General features: G+C 41.9%; 1 protein-coding gene across 10 annotated transcripts in view; it reads left to right on the top strand.

Moving 5' to 3' along the window:
- ZNF462 (zinc finger protein 462) overlaps positions 1-18,226 on the top strand; it is a 163,424-nt gene that overhangs the window by 89,102 nt on the left and 56,096 nt on the right. For 5 of the 10 annotated variants that reach the window (XM_077345363.1, XM_077345357.1, XM_077345358.1 and 2 more), the window contains 4 exons: positions 1,876-2,040; positions 3,874-4,157; positions 5,382-5,645; positions 11,413-11,531. In XM_077345363.1, the coding sequence (XP_077201478.1) occupies positions 1,876-2,040; positions 3,874-4,157; positions 5,382-5,645; positions 11,413-11,531 (832 nt within the window). The remainder of the gene's footprint in view (positions 1-1,875; positions 2,041-3,873; positions 4,158-5,381; positions 5,646-11,412; positions 11,532-18,226) is intronic. The other 5 variants (XM_077345366.1, XM_077345364.1, XM_077345361.1 and 2 more) reach the window with 4 other exon arrangements.

Genomic DNA, 18,226 nt, shown 5'->3' with positions numbered 1-18,226 from the left:
GTGCCAGTATGCCCTAAGTCAATTAAACATTGCAGCTTGATTACACTCCCTTCTTTTCATTTCTTCCACCGTTCTGCAGACTCCTGGCATGTTCTCCCCACCCCCGTCCCGCCTCCTCCCCTTCCTAATTCCAAAGCTAATTTCTCTTTGGCACCAAATTCTATTCCCTGTCTAGCATGAGAAAATGAGTGCTTTTTCTTATCTTTAGTGGTTCCTTTCCCAGTTCCCAAATATTGACATGGCTAGAAGAATCTTGTTAGCAGTGTCATTGAGAAGACATGGCAGCATGATAATCACATGTATGCATGTGTAAAGTGCTGTCAATTTGCAATTATGGCATCCCCAGCAAGGGGGTTTCAAGGCAAGTGAGAAGCAGAGGTGGTTTGCCGTTGCCTTCCTCTGCAGAGTCTTCCTTGGTGATCTCCTATGCAAGTACTGACTTTGCTTAACTTCTAAATTCTCACGAGATCAGGCTGTACCATGCCACCTCCCCTCATCACATAAATCATATACAACCCATTTCAAATTTCTTGAAGTCAATAGATTGAGATCATGTTCCTGGTGAACTACAGACCGAATATTTCCTTGTTTTACCGATTTCATTCTGGAACAACAGCTCGGTAGGAGCCGCCATTTAAAATTGAACTGCATGTGATCAACTAATTGGTTTTTAACCACCTTTTGTGCTTTGTGTTCGGAGGCTGCCACCATGTTGGTCAAAGAGAATAGCGGGGACCCTGTAAATGCATCTTAGTGAATCCACAGCAACTGAATTTAATCCCAGATTTGGTTTGCTGAGAGTGCAATTCTTAAATGGGATCTCTGTTGGAGTCTGATGATCCTCAGACTGGTTCGCCTACCATTGGGATTAAATTTGAGAATCTGTTTTGCAGAATGGTATTAAAGGTGAGGAATGATGGGAGTGAAGAGATGCATAAAAAGGGTCATGGAGGTCAAGATGGGGAAAATTTGACTTCCTAGCCACAAGTCCCAAATAGAATGTCCAGGAGTAGACTGACTGCCTAGGGAACAGGTCTCAGTCTGCCTTGGACATACGCCAGCAAGCTTCATTTTGGAACTATTTTGAACCATGGTTCTGAAAGAAAGGAAGGAAAATCCAGTACACTACATGTCATCTGTATTACTACATGTTTGTGATAAAATCCTTGAATCACTCATGCAAAGAACCCAGTTTTACAGAGATCTTGATCTCAGACTTTTTACATATATTTCCCTTAGTTGAAAATCAGTTCCCTTCTGCATGAATAACAGTTCTTTTATGGAGTAAGAAACCCTGGAAAAGTAAATTTGGTGAAGGTACTGAGAATTCCCCTTCCGTAGAGCATGCGGTATACATATGCTTGCATGTACAGACACACACATGCAATTCTCAGATTTGCCCCCAGAAAGCTGTAGAAGTTGACCTGGTTGTAGCACAAACATGTTCCAGGAAATGTCAGCTGATGTGTTCCATGACTTAATTCCATGTAACTAATAGAAGTATGCAAACTTGAATTGGGATTTTCTACGTGATTCACAAGATTCAACATCTCTTAAGCTAGTCCCAAGCAGAACTATATGCTTCTGAGCCCATTGAAGCACTACATGGTTGCAGTCCTGTACATATTTACCTGGGAGTAAGCCTCTGTGAATACAAAAGGACTTACTATTGAGTAAACGTTAAGATTGCATGATGTACTCATTCTGGGGTCTTGAAACAAAAGCTATATGTATGCCACCATAGAACTATACATTGTACCACAAATATAATTGCTCATTTTATTTTACACTGTGGTCTTGCAGCCCAGTTATTTAAAACAGTATTAGACTTTTCTGGGGGGAAATGTAAGTTTCATATATTGTGTTGCCTTTCAGCCTTTTGGTAATTTGGAAGAAGTTTCAAAGCTGAAAGAGAGAAAGGTTGTGGGATACAAATGTAAATTTTGTGTGGAAGTTCATCCAACTCTTCGAGCCATTTGTAACCATCTCCGTAAGCACGTCCAGTACGGGAATGGCTCCGCGGTGTCTGCTGCAGTCAAGGTGAGAAAGTTGACGAGTGAAATAATTCGGGAAACTAACGGTACAATTGCCTGTGGGAGAAGGGGAATGAGCCATTTTTGTTATTAAATTCCAGGGTATTCTGGATCAGGCAGCACATAGCTGAAGTTATCAGACAAGAAAAACAGACTCTCCTTTCTTTTTCTTTTTCAAATCGCACTTTGCTTTTTGCCCTGGTGCATGGCAGTCTGTTGAGACCCAGTGCAGTTCTATGCACAGTTACTTGTGTTTCATCCCATTGATTTCACTGGGGTTGCAGTGTTTGACTGCTAGTCAGGGAGCACTTTGTGGCAGTTCTAAGTTGCCATTATGCTTTTTAAAAATTTAATCTCTTCCAAAAAGGAGTACAGAAGCACTCATTACAGTGAGTGTACTTTTTGTGCCCTGAATTCCAACATATACAGTGAATACAGTGTTATATAAGGTGCATATCCAGGTCTGAGTGTATGCCGCAGAATCAGCTTCCTTAGAACCTCAGCTTTCTCTCTTTCTTTGCTGCATTTTTAAAGCAGTTTTCCAGTCCTTATTGGGTATTAAAAAAAATACTGGTGTATGGACAGTGGCTAATGGAATATCAAAAACCAGAGAAGTTGGTGAATAAGGTTTCCAGTGGTAAAAGGCAGGACACTGGTGTCTTGCTTCGCCTCCCCCTTCCCACTAGCTAAAGCTGAAAAGAAATATGCAAAATAGCATAAAAATAATGATGTAAAAATAAGAGGCCCACTCTTTGCTTAGTTTATATTAATTTTATGAATAATTCAGCTTTGCTTGCATCAGAATTTGTGCTAACTTGTTGCAGCTAAGTTTTTTTCAGGTTGGTCACAATTCTTTGCACATCTGCCATTTGCAGAATTCATACAGTTCACAGAATTAATTTGATTAACTATGTCACAAGCTGCACCATGGGGGGGCATGTCTCAAAGTAGGGGGGGTAATGACGATTATATTTCTTCATGAGCAATTGAATGCTTGTAAAAGTTGGCAGGGAGAATTCTGGTGTCACTAAATTATAAATGAGGGTCTAGAAGCACGCTAGCATGTAAGAGTTCTGGGTCTAAAAAGGACAATTTTAAACTCGTATTTCTGACAATCCCTTTGAACTTTAGGACTAGGGTTTGCGTGTTTTTGGGTGGAAAGAGGTTGTTAACATTCCATAGAACTTCCATCCAAACACACTATATTGCTATCTCCTACAAATTAACTCAAAGGGATTTGAATATAGGAAGACTTAAACCATTGTACTTGAGAAGGAGTTTTGATATTAGGCTGTATTTAGTAAACAAACAAATAAATAAATAACCTGGAATACTCTAGGTTGATAGTAGATATATAGCTGCTTACACAGCAGGCTAGAAAAATGTTTAGCTAATTCTGTATACAACTGAAGGATTTTCAACAAATGTGGGGCAAATGTTCTGTGCTAGTTTTATATTGGTAATAAGATTAAAGATGGGAGCAAGCATTATGCATCACCCATTCTAAGGAAGATTCCATTTCCTTAGAATTTCCTTAGAATATGTATTGGCTCCATCTAAAGAAATGAACGATTGTGATTTCATTTAAAACAGTCCTGGAAAGGTGTGTGTTCAAGCAATGCTTTTTCCTTCGGTACCAGTCTAGTCAAACAATGTATTTCCTTTAGAGGCATCTTCTTCCAGATTGTAGGGATATATTCAGGATCTGCTCATAACTGGATCTGTAGAGATGCTACTCTTAGAGGGATAAAAAAAAATAGACTTCCGTAGATTTAAAGGTAACAACAGGGCAGAAGGGAGAGAGAGAATTGATGGCTTTGGGGGGATGTGTGTCTTTTAGCAGGAAGCTGAAGATCCTTCACATGCAGCTTTCTTGGAGGGTATTGAGGGAGCCAAAGACCCTGGCAGTGTTGCCACTGTGGAACTTGCGGAAGCTGACTCTGGACCATCACTGGAAGATGAAACCAGACCTGGTGGCTACCACTGCAGCCAGTGTGACCGGGTTTTGATGTCTATGCAGGGTCTACGATCGCATGAGAGGAGTCACCTGGCACTGGCCATGTTTACTCGTGAAGACAAGTACAGCTGCCAGTATTGTTCCTTTGTCTCTGCTTTCAGGCACAAGTAAGTTTATATATCTTAACATTCAGTTAGCACTTATAGCGGGGTTTGGATCCAACCAGATTTTCTGCAGGCAAAAAGAGGGAGGGAGGAGAGTTTTTTTTCTGACCACTGAGAACCTGGTGCCAGGACTCCTGGGGCCCCAACAGACCAAAGCCAGATGGGACTAGAGCTGCAGAGAAGGATTGGGGGAGATCAGGTGGAAAAGCTGGTAGGATCCAGTCCCGTGTGATAAGGAATTCAGATAAGCATCAATGCTGATGTAATGTTTTTGATGTACTAATGTTAAATGGACTTTGACCTGGATAGTGCAGGCTATCTCAATCTCGTCAGATCTCAGAAGCTAAGGAGGGCTGACCCCGGCTAGTATTTGGATGGGAGACCAAGAAATACCAGAGTCATGATGTGGAGGCAGGCAACGGCAAACCACCTGTGAACATCTCTTGCTTTGAAAACCACATGGGGTCATCATAACTCACTGTGACTTGATGTCACACACACACCATGTTAAATTGGGTAGTCCTGGCCTGCCCAATCTTGTCAAGGCTTATAAGCTAAGCAGGGTTGTCCATGGTTAGGACTTGCATGGGAGACCACCAAGGAAGACTGGGGTAACTATACAGAAAAAGGCAGTGGCAAACCATGTGTGTTTATTGTCTGGAGAAGCTCATGACTCTGGGTTGGTTGTGACTGGAAAGCACACAATTATTATCAATTATTATCAATATTAAATAAGCACTAAAAACTTGTAACTCATAGGCAGCTGGCCTTTACTGTGATCCTATAATCTTGTAAAATTCCTCACAATTTTTTTAACATCTCCAGAACTCACAGATGGTGAGCTATATGCAACAGATTCCAGGTATTACATTAAGTGAGAAGGGTTTGTAGCTCAGTGGTTATAAAATCCAGGTTTCTGTTGTTAAAGGATCTAAGGAACTGGGATCTAAGGAACTGATGTCTGACAGCCTGGTGGGGGGGCAGGACTGAATGGCCCTTGGTGGTCTCTTCCATCTTTGTGATTCTGATTCTGAATGCCATTACCAGTCAAAGTAGACAATATCAGAGCTACATGGTTGGCAACTGTTTTGAATGATAGGCAGACTTGGATGCGCTGCCAGAATGGTGGAAGTACAGTTTTTAAGCTTTTTAAAATCATTATAGGCTATAACCGAATAACCACTTTAATTGGAGCATAATTGTGAAATAATTATAATTACTGTCCAGGGTTGGGGGCGAACCTTGGCCCCGTGGAGCCAGCTGTGAAGAACCCGGATGCCCCGGAGCCTCCAGAGAACAGCAGAGACACCCCCCACAGCCCCTGCCAGCACCTGGAGCCATCCCTGATATCCAGGACTCACCCACCGACAGCAAGGGTCAGGGAGGGCCTGCTCTTGGCTATTCCAGCCAGCACGAAGCTGGAGATGCCAGCCAGAAGGCCAGCACCGCAGCAGCCAGGCTGGGGATGTTGGGCGGAGGCAGCCTCCAAAGGTACAGCAGCGCTTCAGCCTGTAAGGGCCCCACGTCCAGGCTGCACAGAGATGCCTGCAGAGAGAGGCACTGGCCTCTCTCTGCTGGTGAAGATAAGTGGAAGGGGTATTGTTGAACCCCCCCCCTCCAAAAGACCACAGGCTACCCAGGGTTGAGATGCACAGGCACAAACAACACGGTGGTAGGGTAGTTGGTTCTCGGGAGGGGGGTCAGAGGCTAAGGGGCCAGTGGACAAACAGCCCCATGGAAGGGCACAATATGTTCCCAGTGGCCATCAGAGACCAGGGGAGGGGCTGCTAGGGACAGGTGAGGAAAGGAGCGAGAGCACAGGCAAGGGAATAAAAGATAGGAAACAGGCCAGGGAGGAAATAGTGACTGATGACTCCAGGCTGCGATGGAGTTGAATCAAGCTGGGAGGAGAAGGAACCTGATAATGCAACCTCCTACCCTCCCAATCTGAGGTCTGGGGAACAGGAGGGGGAGGAAGACTATTGAAGACTCTTCCAGGACAAGCAGGCAGGTAGGTTCCCACAACTGCAAAGCCCTGACTTGGTTTGGCCAGTCTATAGCAATTCCATCAGATCCCAGAAGCCAAGCAGGGTCAGTATTTGGATGGGGAAGTCCAGGATCATGGTGGAGGCAGGCAATGGCAAACCACCTCTGAACGTCTTTTGCCTTGGAAATGCTGTGGAGTTGCCATAAGTTAGCTGCGATATGACAGCAAAATCTCCCCCCAAATTGCATTACAAAAATAATAGAAACTGCCATCTTGGACTGCAAACCAAAGTGCTAATCAGGAAGTAAGACAATTGAATAAGCATTCCTATTGTGTTCAAAGCCCTTTTTGGATGTAATGATTATGCATACCAGGGGCCAGCCAAACATGCATGTATCAAGAGTGTCACTATCTTTAGTCTTCTGACATGTGCCATGGTCATGTTGTCTGAAAAGGCAATGAGCAGATTTGTACTTGCTATTTGAGACCCTGATTTTTCAGGCACATTCTGAAGCTAAAAGTCCACACAGTGCTCCTATCAAACATGGTGGGCACACATACCGACAGTATTTCGGTATGAATGGGCTAACCTCTGAAAGGGCCCATTTTTTGCTTCAGGACATGAACAGAGCTCTATGAAAGCTATGGCTTTCAGAGTTGATTTAGGGTAGAAGGTTGTTACTGCATTGGTCACCAAAATGAGTTAACATTCTGAGTGAAAGATACATCTGCCGTTGGCTGCAGCCAACACAGGGCCAGGGTTGTTTGTGTTGAATTGTGACTTTCATGTGTTAATTTTTTTCAATCTGTAATTTTTATGGCTGCAGTTATACACAAAAAGTTTTGAATTCTTTCATGCATACTTGCCTGGAAACAAGTCCCAGTGAGTTCACCCTCTAGTTTAGAAAGTAATTTTTACAGTCAGAGTAGTTCAGCAGTGAATTGGCTTCCCAGGGATGTGGTGAGTGCCCCCTCACGGGCAGTCTTCAAGCAGCGGTTGGACAATTGAGCAGCAGGTTGGGCTAGATGGCCTGTATAGCCCTTCCCAACTCTATGATTCAATGATTCTAAGTAAGGGTAGGATCACAGGATTCTTCTTCACCTAATAAAGACATCTGTGTAACACCTTTTAATATATTGCATGGTGAATAACACTTGTGGGGCAGAAACCAACATGCTGAGACTCTAGGGAGTCTTTTGGGCGAGAGGTATGGTCTCTTCAAACCTTCTTCATTCCTGCTTGGTAGAAAAGGAAAGAAAGAAGGAAATGTTCCCTGAAGAGAATGTAGGACATTTTTGTCTCTCTTTGAAGTAGATGCCTTTAACTCCCCTCCCCCTCCAGAATCTGAGCCTTTCTCCTCTCTACTCTGCTCACACACAATGCCACCATTGACGCATCGGTGGTGGATCTCTTCAAAAGCATGCTGTTGGCTTTGTGCCTGTCTTTCCGCTTGTTGTTCTCAGGAGAACACTGTCTGCCATAGTTCTGTTGTCCAGAAACAGGAGGAGGAAACACGTTGATTCTCTCCCCCCCCCAAATAGAACAGGGTCCATTAGGATTTCATCTTATAGACACAGTATCTCCCTGCAAGTCAAATGGATGTTGCCTGTTTTCAGATGAGACCTGGAAGCCTGCAGAGACAAGGCTTCTGTTCCTCTCTCAGGCCTTCATCTGAACATCCAAAGAAGCCTGTGATGTGGCTTTCATTGACCATATGGTCTGCCTCTGCTCATCTCTTCCCTTGAGAACCCCCTGGTCCCGGGGTCTCCGGGAGTCAGTTGTGACTTGAATGCACACCGTTGTTGTTTTGGGGCCACCAGCTTACATAAGAAAAGGTTCTATTCATGAGAGGCTTCCCTGATCCAGAGTGGTGGGACACTCACACTGAATTTAGGGCTTAGTGGGGAAATCTGCGGCACTTTATGTAGCATTAGCTTGCTACGTTACTAGAAACAGCAGTGTCATAAGGATATTCAATCAAAGGGAGGTAACTCCATGACCCACCACCCTCCTGTGGGAGAACTAAAGGGAAGTTGGTTCATGGGAAAGAATATTAGGGGTTCAGAACTTGTGTATGGTGCCTCTTGCTTCTTACAAACTAGCAAACAGTGTGTGGTCTCAGATCAGTTTTAGTTAGTCCAAACCTCAGTCAAGAAACCTTCCTTTTACCTCTTGGCTCCTCATAAAGGAACTATGCTTTATTTAGCCAAATGTTACGTTACATAAAGGAACTATGCTTTATTTAGCCAAATGTTACGTTACATGGTTTAAAAAAAGATAAGCAACGTGTATCTCTGTAGGCTGCACCCATGTACAAAATCTTCTGTTGTTCAGTGATCTTGCTGCACTGGTGCTGTTCTAACTCTTCAAGAGGTGTTTACTCTGAAGGGCAAGCAGTTGGTGTTTGGGACGGGTTCTCTGTCTTCTCTGCTGCCTCAGGAATCAAGGATGTTGAAACGAATATCTGTGAGGCTTGCCAGCTTTGATTTTAAAAGTTCTGGTGCATAGGTGGGGCTAGGGAGAGGAGCCAGGACAGATTAAGAGGCAGAGAACTGGCAGACACTAAAAGAAGCAGAACCTTTCCTCCTCCTTCCCTTGATGTTAGTGTATAAATTGGGCAGATCTTGTGGTTTCAATCTCTTGTCAGGTGAAGGAGCTGGCAGGTTTCCTTCATTGACTTAATGAAGCAGGTTGTGGGTGTGTGTGTGGAAGATGCAGCTTCAGAAAGAACATGGGTATTCTGCTGCCTCTTGTTACAGCAACTAGGGCTGAGATCAACCTATTGTGACTCTCTTGGAATTCAAGCATGAATTCACGGAATTCTTCTAGAATTCAAGCGTGAATTTCACTGAAGAAGGGATTCTAAAGGAATTGGGCAACTGGCCTGTGGATACAAGCAATATCTGGGGCACCCTTGCCTATCAGATGGCACCCTGATCCTGTTGGGGGCATCAGCTTGGGAGGTGGTAGTGGAAGTTACAGACATCTATCATACTGGTTTTCAAGGCATAAGATGAACAGTGGTCGTTTGCCATGGCCTGCCTCTGTGTGGCAATCCTGAACACCCTTAGTGGTGTTCCATCCAAGTACTAGGCAGGGGCAACCCTTCTTAGCTTCCGAGATCTGCTAGCCTGTGCCATCCAAGTCAGGGCTTAGCATGGATACAAGCCATAGCATTGTGCTTCCAGCCACTCTCCTGTGTCCATTTTTTTTTTGAATGGTGAGAGTTTTTGTTGTTGGGGAACACAAACCAGGTGGAGTTCTAAGTGTGTGACAAACTGTTCAGGTGCTGGAGTTCCTTACATAGATCCAGCAATCTTAAACCCAATAGCAAAACCCTTCAAAATAAAACTTTCAGGCAGTTTTGCTGATAAACAGATTTTATGGGAAACCTTGTGAATACAAACTGTTTCCATTCCAGTACTGTTAGGGAAGCACAGAATTTGTGCTCCCCGTGCAAACCTTGCTGCCTTCAGAATAGATACTTCCTTTGCCTGTAGAGAGCTTGTGAGTTGTCAAGATGGGTGCAGATTTTTCCCTTTGACTTGAGTATTGGGAGTCTGCTCTCTCCTAGTTTAGGTGGATGATCACACATCTGCTGTTCCTTCTATATGCACCTTAAGTCTGAATAGACGTTTTTCTTTATCAAGAACAGTTTTTGTCTTCACAACATTTTGACTGCCCCCCCCCCCCCCCCCCAACCCTACAGGCTGCATTCCTGGAAGAATAACCATTTTTCTCATCTCTTCCTGAAGAGAGACATGAAACCACTAGGGGGCTACATTTGCAGGGCGATAGGAATATGGCTGTATTTGTTTTTGTGGGGTTTTTTAAAGCTTCTGAATCTTAAAAATGTTCCACTTTCATAAAGGTCAGGAATTTCTTCTCCCTTTTTCTGGCTTTGAGTCTTAGTCAGTTTTTAAGAAAGAGTTGTTGAATTACTTTTAGAATAGTTGTCTTTTCATGTATCAAATGTCTCTCCATTTACAGTAGGAACCATACAGAAAATATGCCCCTTCCTATTTTAAAATGGCAATTTCTAATACTTTAATACATCTTGTTATAGAATCTTCTCTGATTTTTTTATTGCCACAAATGGGGAATGTGGTCCTGTATTTATTGTCAAACACACACTTCCATAAGATAGGCATTAATATTTTTACATTTGGCCATTTTGTTCCTTTTTAGAAGGCTGCTTTTGCTTGGATAGCTATAATTTCCCTGTAGTCATCTCACTGATTTACAGGGTATATTTAAAAGTCCATTTAGAGTGGCCCTGCTATCACTGGGTCTTAATTTGCTTACATGAGAAGGATGGAGTCTCAGCCTTTTGCAAATGGGTCCAATCTTTTTTTTTTCTCCTACTGGAGAGTAAGAATTTCTCAGCTATCTGCTGAATCTTCATTTTGTCTGATAAACATTAAAATCAATGAACAGTGGCAAGCCCGGATAAAAATGAAAGCTCTTGAAGTTGTTATTTACTCAGAAATAAATTATGAAAATGCAGATGACTACCTTGTGTTAATATACTGCAGGCATAACTGCACTTGAAGAAAAAAGGTATCTTTTCAGACATGTTTCAGTCTTCCAGTTTGTAGTACAAGTGAGGTTTTTGGTCTTGATATTCATTATTATTTGACACATGTTTATGAAATAGATCTGGATAAATGTTCAAGTTGCCATTCAAATTATAGGAACCGTTCAATTTAGAGGATGTTTTCTGGTCATTTTGGAGGGTGCTTTGTAAGTCCTTTGGCTCAACAAGCAGTCCCGGCCCAAGCAGGAATATACCCCTCTTAAGTCCTTTTGACTTCAGTGAACTTCGAAGAGTATAACTCTGTTCAGGATTGCACTGTAGCTTCTTTATACACAGTGTTTACACAAAATCAGCTTTGGTCTGGTTGATAATTAGGGTAATGCTCGGTGACTGGCACTGACATAAACCTCCTGTGTCATCTTCAGAGCAAACATGTCTCTTCCGTGATTTGATATCCTCAACTTTTTTGAGTGCTGTGCCCTCTTCATAACCATGGGATATGAGAAAGGATTTAAATTTGTTTCAGTTTGCCTGTTTATTTGGCTTGCATCCTACACTCTGCTACCCCAGCTGTCTTCATTTTTGTGAACACTTGAACCTATAAGCATTTTTGCCAACTTACAGCCTATAGCTCTGTGTTTTCTCCCTCTCCTCTCAGCTAGTCGTAGCTGAAATGATGGTTCACATTTATCCCCTTCTTTTTCCCTCCTTGTGCTGCACATCCCTTGTCAAGTTTGGATCGTCATATGCAGGCTCACCACGGACACCATAAGCCGTTCCGCTGCAAGCTCTGCCCTTTCAAGTCCTCCTATAACAGCCGGCTGAAAACTCATCTCCTCAAAGCACATGCTGGTAAGTCCTATTTCTCCATTTCACAGTGAAGAACGTTGCTGGGTTCTTGTCCCCTCTTTCCTGCTTACTGCTTCCATTAATGAGTCAGCTTGTGATTTCTATCAGTTTATTGTCCTTGCTTGTGAATTTTTAGCCCTTTAAAATCTGTTGTCTGTTATCGCGATTGGGTGCCGGTATGGTGCTTGGGCCTGTGTTGAATGGAATTGAGCTTGCAACATGGACAACAAAACTGGCTTATGGGGTGAGGGGATTTTCAGATTGGCAAGAGAGTCAGAATGGTAGCTAAAGTTGGAAATTGAGCACGCAAGCCAAGTTGTGTTGGAGTGAACACCAGAACAGTGGTGGAAAGTCTAGTCTTGGGACACTTCACTTGATTTGGAAGATGCTTCTGAGGCAGACATGTTGAAAATTGTAGTGGGAATTAGTGCTGAACCAACCTTTCAAACTTATTTGAAATTTGACAAGTGAAAGGTGTGCTTTCCAGAGCACTTCCCCCAAACCACTTGCCTTCTTGTGTTGTTTTGTTTTGTGTGTTGTGTCTGTTTGCTGCTGTGGACTTTCTTTTTTGTTGCTGCTTCTCAAACTTTAACAGGGCTTCTTTTGCTGCCACTATGCAAACCCTGAGATATAGAAGTAATAACTTTTTCTGGGCTGTGAAGCTTCAGAGAGTTCACAGCAGGGGGGATCTAAGTCAGAGCAAAGGAAACCTCAGTTCAGCAGTAGTCAAACCCTTTGAATGCACCTTTCAGCACGCTGATCTTCCCGAGAGCAGGTGTACACTCTGAGAAACTGCATCTGAACTCACGGATGGATGTCTTCAACAAGGTTTAAATCTTGTAAGTAGGGCCATCATACACATTAGGCACAGTAGGTGCAGTTCCTAGGGCTCACAATACTTTTAGGGGTCCACAAAAATGTTTTAATTTCTTTTAAAATCGTAAGAACCCCCCCCCAAAAAAAAAAAACTGTTAGAGGTGAATAAAATGTTTTAATTTTTTTGGAACATCTGGGGGGGGGGAAAGAGAAATGTTTAGGGCTCTCAAACATCTATTAAATTTTGCCCAAAATAGAAAAAATCTAAATTGTTGGAGTATTTTAAGGTATGTCAAAAATAGTTTTTAATATTGATATTATTATGGTAGGAGGGGCCCTTGAAGGTAATAGTGCCTAGAGGCACACAAAAATCATAATGTAGCCTTGCTTGTAAGGGAGTATTTGGACTACAGTATCATTGTTAACCTAGTCTAGATTTTTGACATATACAATAGCCTGGTCTAGATATTTGACACATTTATCATGTGGGAGTTTGATGGGTTTATTTTGCAATCAAGAGTGCTGAGTATTATAGAGTGGTCTTGGCTAGCTTAAAAGATAGCCACAGTAATGTTGGATTCCATACAGTTGCCAGGTTGTAAAATAGTTGAGAAGTGCCATACAATTCCATTAATTTGAATATCCCCCCAGGTTTTTGTCAATGCCAATAAATCACATAAGAATATTGTCATCATTCCTAATGGTGTTCATGTTGAGTCCTTTTCTTAATGAGTTTCAATACTTTGGTGAGCACACAATGGCATTTGGATGTGAAGATAATCTGTCATCCCACTGATCACCAGATTGATTTGTGACATTTTCCTATTGTGATTTCATCTCAAGTCTAGGCAATAATTATTTTCAAAATTATTAGAGATCACAAAATTATTAGAGATCATGCCGTGCATTATGGGTCTTTGGCTCTCATTCAGGTAGTGAAAAGCAGGGTTTTTAAAACCAACTCTTTTTCTACCATTTTTGATTGCACAAGATATAGTGTTGCCTTGTAGTGCAGATGACTTTAAAAAAAGTATTGAAGAAATGTATGGAGAATACATTGGTCGTATCTGTGATCATCCAATGAAACCACCTTGTTTAGAGGCAGTTAACCTCTGACTGCCAGGTACTGGGTACAAATACAGTGTAGAGTTTTAGGGTTGTAGAATTCCCATGAGCCTATAACCAGTGAAGGAATTAGGGTATTTAAGTGAAGTTTGTTTCATATGTAATAAGGCTATTATGCCATTATGAGGTTAAATTTGCTGTTCACTTTGGGATATTCATTGGTAATTCCAGTTGATTTTGCAATATGTCCACATTGTGTGTTTTGTTTTAAAAAAATAATTAACAGAGTGGTGACCCTTTCAATGCATCATATTACCGTGAATACATTTCTTTTATGAAATTAATTAGGAATAAATTGGATTTTTAAAAACATATTATGAGCTCTGCTGCTACTTTTTTGACTAATGTAATAATCTTTATCACATTTATATTATGCAGCTAAAGTTTTTTCTATCCAATATATCAACCAGCAAAATATTATAACTTATTTTACATAATAATGGTGTTTTTTCACTAATCAGTTCCTGCGAGCCAAAAAGGGGTATGCATGTACATGTCTGGTTAAAAACTGCACACTAATCCTAAAAATTGTGTGTTGTAGAAGATTGGCATTGTGGACAGTAGCAGAATTCTAGAAAATAAAAAATATATAAGTCCATATCTTCTTCATGTGAATTACATTTAGTTTAACATCCAGTTGGGGCAGTATTATTATCCTCTTGTTTATTATTATTATCATTATCATTGTCATCTTAGTTTATGCTTACCCCAGTGCATAATTTATCTGCATTCACTGAAGGCAAACTTAAATTGCTGCAGTATAATCCTGAACTAACAGGACAAGGGTAGCTGGGATAGAATGGGCATGCTTTATTGGCATAGGCCAATGAGTATGGATGATGTGAGCCAGAGGTAGGAGCAATTGAGCCCAATTCCTGCTGTGCCTTGATTAAGTGCCCTTTCATGTTTCTATTGCTGTCTTAAAAGAGGGACTGTGCGATATATTTCTGTACTAGAAAGGAGGGCCCAGCTGGCTTTCACAGCCTCCTTTTATAATCTCAGAGCCTCTGGAGGTAAACCTGTCTCTGTGGAGATGCCTAGCATTTCCCTGTTTCCTCTATTATGTTCACATGTCTACTCCGTTCGGCCAGAGCTGCCATGATGGATGGATGGACTGATTAAGGTATGACCGCATCAGCTGTTTTCTTGAGAGAATGGTAGTTGCATTTGCTATACTTAACACTGAAATCCTAAGCAGTGCTAGACTCCTATAACTCTTCTGGGCTCAAATGGATTTAGAGGAGGTCATTCTGCCTGGGATTGCACCCTGTCAGTACGTGATTTTGAACTATGCAGTTGTTCTAAGCCGGTTGAACCGTATTAAAAAATTACTGTGACCGTGTGCTTTTATTCTTTCGTTGTAATTAACTTTGCCTCCCTCAGTCTCTCGCTTCAGTTAATTTCTCTGGAATGTGTTACCAAAACTTTGGCAATGTTGATATTTACCACTTTGGGTTTTTGTTATTATTTTTATGAATCCTCACCTTGATACTCTAGACCGATCATTGGCATGTGTTTGCGTGTGGAGAAATCTTGGTTCTCAGAGAGGGCCTGAAAATGTCCTCAACTTTGGGCTTTTACTGAGACTTGTCACCATGGTGGAATGACTCCTCCTGAAAAAGCAAACTGTCACTGTGGTCTCTGTTTGTTTTCGTTATTGTAAACAAGGGTCTGCCTTCTCCCAGAACCCAACTGAGGCAAAAAACATTGTTCCATTTTAAGTTGGCTGTGGGAAAATGTTTTGAAAGTAGCTCCTCCAGGCTTGGAAGATCGGCTACCTGTATCAAGTAAGTTTTGCCTCTAGGTAACCAGGTGGGCAAGAGTTTTGTAAATGGGAGAGAGATCTTCCTCCTCCTCCTGCTTCAGGGACTGTTGTGCCACTAACATTGTTTTATGTGAACAGGCAGACTAGTAGCTTTGTGATTTGAATTTTAAGGTTACCTTAGGAGGCTCGACTTTTGGGGATTTTATAACAACCTGAGACCCTGAGTCATAATACAGAAAAATAAATCAAAATATCAGACATGCATGTTCAAATCATGAATCTTCTTTTTGTAAAATCAAACTCTAGTAGTTTTAAGGATCTCATTATGTGGTTCCAGTCATCAAAGTTAATAATAGTGCAACACATTGGTATCCTGTGTCTTGGAGCCTGAATTCTGTTAGTTCCCAACTCTTAAGAATCTCACATACAGAGTTACATTCTTCAGTTTGGTGTAGTGGTTAGGAGTGCGGACTTGTAATCTGGCATGCCAGGTTCGATTCTGCGCTCCCCCACATGCAACCAGCTGGGTGACCTTGGGCTTGCCACGGCACTGATAAAACTGTTCTGACCGGGCAGTGATATCAGTGCTCTCTCAGCCTCACCCACCCCACAGGGTGTCTGTTGTGGGGGGAGGAATGGGAAGGCGACTGTAAGCCGCTTTGAGCCTCCTTCGGGTAGGGAAAAGCGGCATATAAGAACCAACTCTTCTTCTTCTTCTTCTTCTTCTAAGTCCATTGAAGTCTGTGGCCTTGGAAGGGTGTAACTCTACATAGGGCTGACTGTGCTTGCACCTCTTACTTCTTACAAAAAGGATATATCACTTATTTTGCAAACCCGAACTTGAAGGACACTGTCAGCCGTTCTGAACATACTGCTGTGAGTTCTGGTGTTTATGTTTTCTATAAGTCAAGCAAGCTAAACTATCATGTTTTAGGGGGGGGGAATTGATAAACTTAACTTGCCTGTCATGAATACATTCCTCCCCACTCCAGTTGTATCTTATTTAAGCAAAACATTATTGCTCTCTTATAACGCTTCCTTTGCTGTATAATTAAATAAACTCTGTGGGGCCATCTCCCCCCCCCCCACCCCCAAGTCTCCCAGGACTCAGAGATCAGCTGCAGAGCTTGACTTGTGCATGTTCTTCTCATCTTTCCACTGTGAAGGATGAACAAGTGAAGAGAAGCCATTCATTTACTAATTTCTTTGGATGTGTGACCTCTTTGTATCTGTGGGAAAGGCTTCTTTCCTATCAAGTTTTAGTCCAAAGGGTCTCTCAGTTTGTCTGCTTGTGCCTCGCTATAGTGGAGGAGGATGATAAACCCTGTTTTGTGAAGGAGTAGAAGTACCCTGACGTGGAGGGTAAAGGTGGCATTATCTGAACAGGGAATATATACATTGATAAATTGTCAAATATTGGTGTGCACAGTATAAAAGTTTTTCTTAAAGTTAGCTGTGCCCAGTAAGAGTCCACAATAATCTTGGACTTTCAGCAAGGTGCTCTGTATTTAAGCATTATTTATTTATTGTTTACTATTATTTATTTAGCAACATTACTAGCATTTATTTCAGCAGAATTATTACCCCAATCTGGACACTGTTGCTTTCATGATATGATAGCCTTCCCATGTCCTTCAGAAGCATGTACTATTTTGTGGCCTGGACCCCAGTCTGTAATTACATGTCTTTCTTCAGTGCCTCGGCTTCTGCAGTGTACATCTGGCTTTGTAATCTTCATAGCATTGTCAAGTGCCCGGCTCGCAACTGACCCAAGTGCAAACTATGCCACTGATAACCTTTAGTCCCATGTTTCATTATGTTAGGTCATTCTGCTCATTATGTTAGGAAATTATGTTGGAAGGGGGGAGGGAGTTGTGTCTGAGATTTCTGTTTAGCTGTTTGCAGTCTTTACTTCAAGCTTGGTCTTGAAAGCCTTTCCAATTTCTGCTATTGAGTTATATATATCCACAGCACTTCTTGTTTTTAAGAAAACATAAATGAGTAGCTTGATTGAGGGTCTCCTTGCACATTACCCAATACACGTGGTTCCTGTCAATGCTTGTTTCTTTTATGGCTCTGTAAGGTAGTTGGAGAGAATGGGGGAGTCACACCATCTTCACATTAAGTGGCTGACAAGAGCTGGGAGGCTACTCTCCCTGTTGTTGCTGATCGATAAAGAAATTATAGCTAAACTGGAGACCAAAGTCTAATATTTTTGCTTTACATTTTCAGCACCAGGTGCAGATAGAATCCCCCATATTTTACAAGTTTAAAAATGCCGTTCTTTTTTAATCTGAGATGATGTTTTGAACCCTCAAAATAAGACCTCTGAGCAGACATAGCAACAAGTTTCCCCTAATGTCTCTAATTACCATATAAACTACTGGTAATGAGAGAGTAGTTAAAATAATGGCACCATCAACTGGCTAACATTTAGTTAAATAAAACAAAAAGTGCAATGGCATCTTAAAGACTTAAAACATTTATTTCAGAGTTAGCCTTTAAGGTGCCAACAGACTTTTTGTTTGGTAGACTAGACTACAATTAATATTCAGCTGCAAAAAAACCATGAATTGGTTACATTTGATTTCTCATTGTTCAGTTTGTAAAAACAGGAAGCCAAATGCAGTCCCAAGAGCAGTCACTCCACTTACAAAGGGTAAGACAGAAACCTGGATTGTGCCACGTGTAATGAGACTCTTCTAATTTTCCCAGCTTGCAACACCATGTGTTTCATAGGAGTATCTGCGGTACCTCAACCCTGGCCTCTTGTCCTGAATACATAGGTCATACCACTGGCCATCTTAATGGCTGCCATCAGTCACTGAGCTGCTTTACATAGGCAGCATGCTGACCATAGCCACTTTAGGCTTTGGTAATTTCCCTGCTTGAATTACCAGTCTGCTTAGTTACTGCTGTGGTCTGAAGAAAGCCACCATAATGATAGAAGCCACATTAATGACGGCAGTTGTATGTACTGACCTAGAGACCA

The sequence above is a fragment of the Paroedura picta genome, chromosome 7, assembly GCF_049243985.1.
Source record: "Paroedura picta isolate Pp20150507F chromosome 7, Ppicta_v3.0, whole genome shotgun sequence".
NCBI lineage: Eukaryota > Metazoa > Chordata > Lepidosauria > Squamata > Gekkonidae > Paroedura > Paroedura picta.
The sequence above is the reverse complement of the archived record's forward strand: the minus strand, read 5'-3'. Positions and strand labels throughout refer to the sequence as shown.